This window comes from Priapulus caudatus, unplaced genomic scaffold, assembly GCF_000485595.1.
Source record: "Priapulus caudatus unplaced genomic scaffold, Priapulus_caudatus-5.0.1 Scaffold98, whole genome shotgun sequence".
Lineage (NCBI taxonomy): Eukaryota > Metazoa > Priapulida > Priapulimorpha > Priapulimorphida > Priapulidae > Priapulus > Priapulus caudatus.
Genome location: NW_014577159.1, coordinates 263,802 through 265,079, shown reverse-complemented (window position 1 = coordinate 265,079; position 1,278 = coordinate 263,802). Strand labels below are relative to the sequence as shown.

Genomic DNA, 1,278 nt, shown 5'->3' with positions numbered 1-1,278 from the left:
CCTGCAGACTCCTTTTTGCCAGACGCGTTGCCAGAATGCTGCACCATGCCTGCAGACTCCTTTTTGCCAGACGCGTTGCCAGCATGCTGCACCATGCCTGTAGACTCCTTCACACACTGTACAACACTGGCCGGTTTACTAACACCTGCTGCCAACCACGTGGGCTCCTTCAACTCTGCTGCGCCACTCGCGTTCCTACGTGCGGCCGCCCCCATGCCGGCATGCCTCTTCTGGCCTGGGTCCCTCGCGGCAAACGCCGCGACTGCGCGCGCACTGAGAGCTAGCGTCTGTACCGCGCAGTCCTTCGAGGTCAGCGAGCCGGCAACTGGCTTTCTCACGCATGGGGAATCGACCGCACGCTCCCTCGCGGCTGCACGCTCTCTCGCGGCTGCACACTCTCTCGCAGCTGCACACTCCTTCGCGGCTGCACACTCCCTCGCGGCTGCATCCTCCCTCGCGGCTGCATCCTCCCTCGCGGCTGCACACTCCTTCGCGGCTGCACACTCCCTCGCGGCTGCAGACTCCCTCGCGGCTGCACACTCCCTCGCGGCTGCATCCTCCCTCGTGGCCTCATCCTCCCTCGCGGCTGCATCCTCCCTCGTGGCTGCATCCTCTTTCGCGGCTGCACACTCCCTCGTGGCTGCATCCTCCCTCGTGGCTGCACACTCCCTTGCGGCTGCACGCTCCCTCACGACTGCATCCTCCCTCGTGGCTGCACACTCCCTTGCGGCTGCATCCTCCCTCGTGGCCTCATCCTCCCTCGTGCACGACAACCTGAAGCTCTTCAGCAGTTTCCTCATCTCCGTCGTCATGGTCCCCGTCGCCGCCGCAGCATCCGCGACGCCGTCGCCCCCGACGACGACGACGCCGGGAGGCTGCGCCCGCGCTGTCACTGGCTCCGAACGCACGCCTCCCGACGCGGCCATCGCAGCCGGTGCCCTCTCGTGGCGGGCGGCAGTGGCGTTGACCTTCGGCGTGACCTTGGCCGGCCGTCTCGGCTGCTTGCTTGGAGGGTCGTCTGCGGCGGCGGCGGCGAGGCGCTTCCTTGCTGTCGGGCAGTACTGCACCCTGAAGCGAGAAGCAACGATCGCAGGACGTCAGCGGATATGTCGGAAACGCGCAGAGATTCGTATAGTACAGGGCATTATGGAGAGAGAGAGCAAAAGCGAGGAAAAGAGAGATAGAGAGAGAGAGAGAGAGAGAGAGAGAGAGAGAGAGAGAGAGAGAGAGAGAGAGAGAGAGAGAGAGAGAGAGAGAGAGAGAGAGAGAGAGAGAGAG

At 64.3% G+C, this 1,278-nt stretch overlaps 1 protein-coding gene across 1 annotated transcript in view; it reads right to left on the bottom strand.

The window, feature by feature from the left end:
* The window catches only part of LOC106805051, a 25,160-nt gene that overhangs the window by 2,877 nt on the left and 21,005 nt on the right, over positions 1-1,278 (bottom strand). Inside the window, exon 4 of the mRNA XM_014806524.1 lies at positions 6-1,068. Coding sequence (XP_014662010.1) covers positions 6-1,068 — 1,063 coding nt within the window. The remainder of the gene's footprint in view (positions 1-5; positions 1,069-1,278) is intronic.